The 1,417-nt window shown below is 38.9% G+C and overlaps 1 protein-coding gene across 1 annotated transcript; it reads left to right on the forward strand.

Moving 5' to 3' along the window:
- Window positions 1–108: 108 nt before the first annotated feature.
- LOC105155282 (transcription initiation factor TFIID subunit 9-like) lies at window positions 109–1,409 on the forward strand. Its single transcript, XM_011071156.2, has 2 exons — window positions 109–521; window positions 975–1,409. The coding sequence occupies exons 1-2, from the start codon at window positions 261–263 to the stop codon at window positions 1,257–1,259; spliced, it is 546 nt and encodes a 181-aa protein (XP_011069458.1). The 5' UTR covers window positions 109–260; the 3' UTR covers window positions 1,260–1,409.
- The last annotated feature ends 8 nt before the right edge of the window (window positions 1,410–1,417 follow it).

The following is a 1,417-nucleotide window of genomic DNA, read 5'->3' on the forward strand; positions in this document are numbered from 1 at the left end:
AGGCCGAAGGAGAAAAGGTGGAGTTGAATTTGCTGAGCTGAACTGAAAGTAACATTCAGTTTTTCTCGACCTTGGATTTTTCATTCGTTCTTCCCCTTTTTCTGGTTTTATATCGCATTCTTGGACATAATACATTGATAAGAATTCTCTGTTAAAAGTTGGCTTAGTTTCCTTACTGATTTTGGTGAAAATGTTCAGGGGAAACTAACATATGAATTCATGTTCAGATTTCTTGCAATCTGGAACGTGATCAGTGAGAGATGGCAGAAGGGGGAGAAGATGATATGCCAAGGGATGCAAAGATCGTAAAGGAATTATTAAAATCAATGAATGTCGATGATTATGAACCACGAGTCATTCACCAGTTTTTAGAACTTTGGTACCGGTACGTTGTCGATGTGCTGACTGATGCACAGGTCTACTCAGAACATGCTGCAAAATCTTCAATTGATTCTGACGATGTGAAGCTTGCAATACAGTCTAAAGTCAATTTTAGTTTCTCACAGCCTCCACCCCGAGAGGTAAGTAGCTATGTGTTTGTTTATGTTAATTCTTGAAGTATCTTTAGAATAGTTCTGATCGTTGTTTGGGGGTGTCGATGCTTCTTATACTGTAATACGAAGTGGATGAGAAGTGTAGTTTAAGCATGCAGAACCAACACTTGCATGTAATTGATAAGTCAGTTTAGTTCAAATATGCGGTATCAAAATGAGTTTCTTTGATACATTGATGCAACTTGGATGGTCATGAGATTTGGTCATTCAAATCTTGCCTTTTTCTTAAATTGAAATATGTTTTTAAACTCCGCTCGTCAGTACTCGTACCCCAAAATGCACCTGATCATTTCTTAGGACTAATACTTTAAATGGCCAAGGAGTAGGTTCTTATGTGGAAAAATGCTCTATACTTTCCCTTTCTGTTAATACGTGACTTTGTTATGGATGCCAAGATATTCACACCAGAGCGTTTGACAGGTGCTGCTGGAGTTGGCTAGGAGCAGAAATAAGGTTCCATTGCCGAAATCAATAGCAGGGCCTGGAATCCCTCTGCCACCGGAGCCGGATACCCTGATTAGCCCAAATTATCAATTAGCTATTCCCAAGAGGCAGAATAACCAACCTGCTGAAGAAACAGAAGAGGATGAAGAAGCTGCTGATCCCGTTACCAGTTCTAATCCAAATTCTCAAGACCGTAGAGATTTGCCCCAAGGAACACCCCAGCGAGTTTCTTTTCCCCTTGGAGCTAAACATCCACGATGACTATTTTGTAATCATGTCAATTAGATCAGAATAATATATTGCGATGATGATGAATGAAATCATGTCTCAGTAACATTGAGATTCATGTATGATAACATCATCTTAATTGCAATTAGATTGGCATTTCATTTCATTGCAGAACCATGAAAATCAGTTTA

Source organism: Sesamum indicum, unplaced genomic scaffold (genome assembly GCF_000512975.1).
Source record: "Sesamum indicum cultivar Zhongzhi No. 13 unplaced genomic scaffold, S_indicum_v1.0 C01289, whole genome shotgun sequence".
In the NCBI taxonomy this organism is placed as follows: Eukaryota; Viridiplantae; Streptophyta; class Magnoliopsida; order Lamiales; family Pedaliaceae; genus Sesamum; species Sesamum indicum.

What these genes read in the sequence shown, in the direction of transcription:
- LOC105155282 (XM_011071156.2), top strand. Translation starts at nt 261, where the DNA reads ATGGCAGAAGGGGGAGAAGATGATATGCCAAGGGATGCAAAGATCGTA. An exon ending in CACAGCCTCCACCCCGAGAG is followed by an intron (nt 522 to 974) that starts GTAAGTAGCTAT and finishes AGCGTTTGACAG; the next exon opens with GTGCTGCTGGAGTTGGCTAG.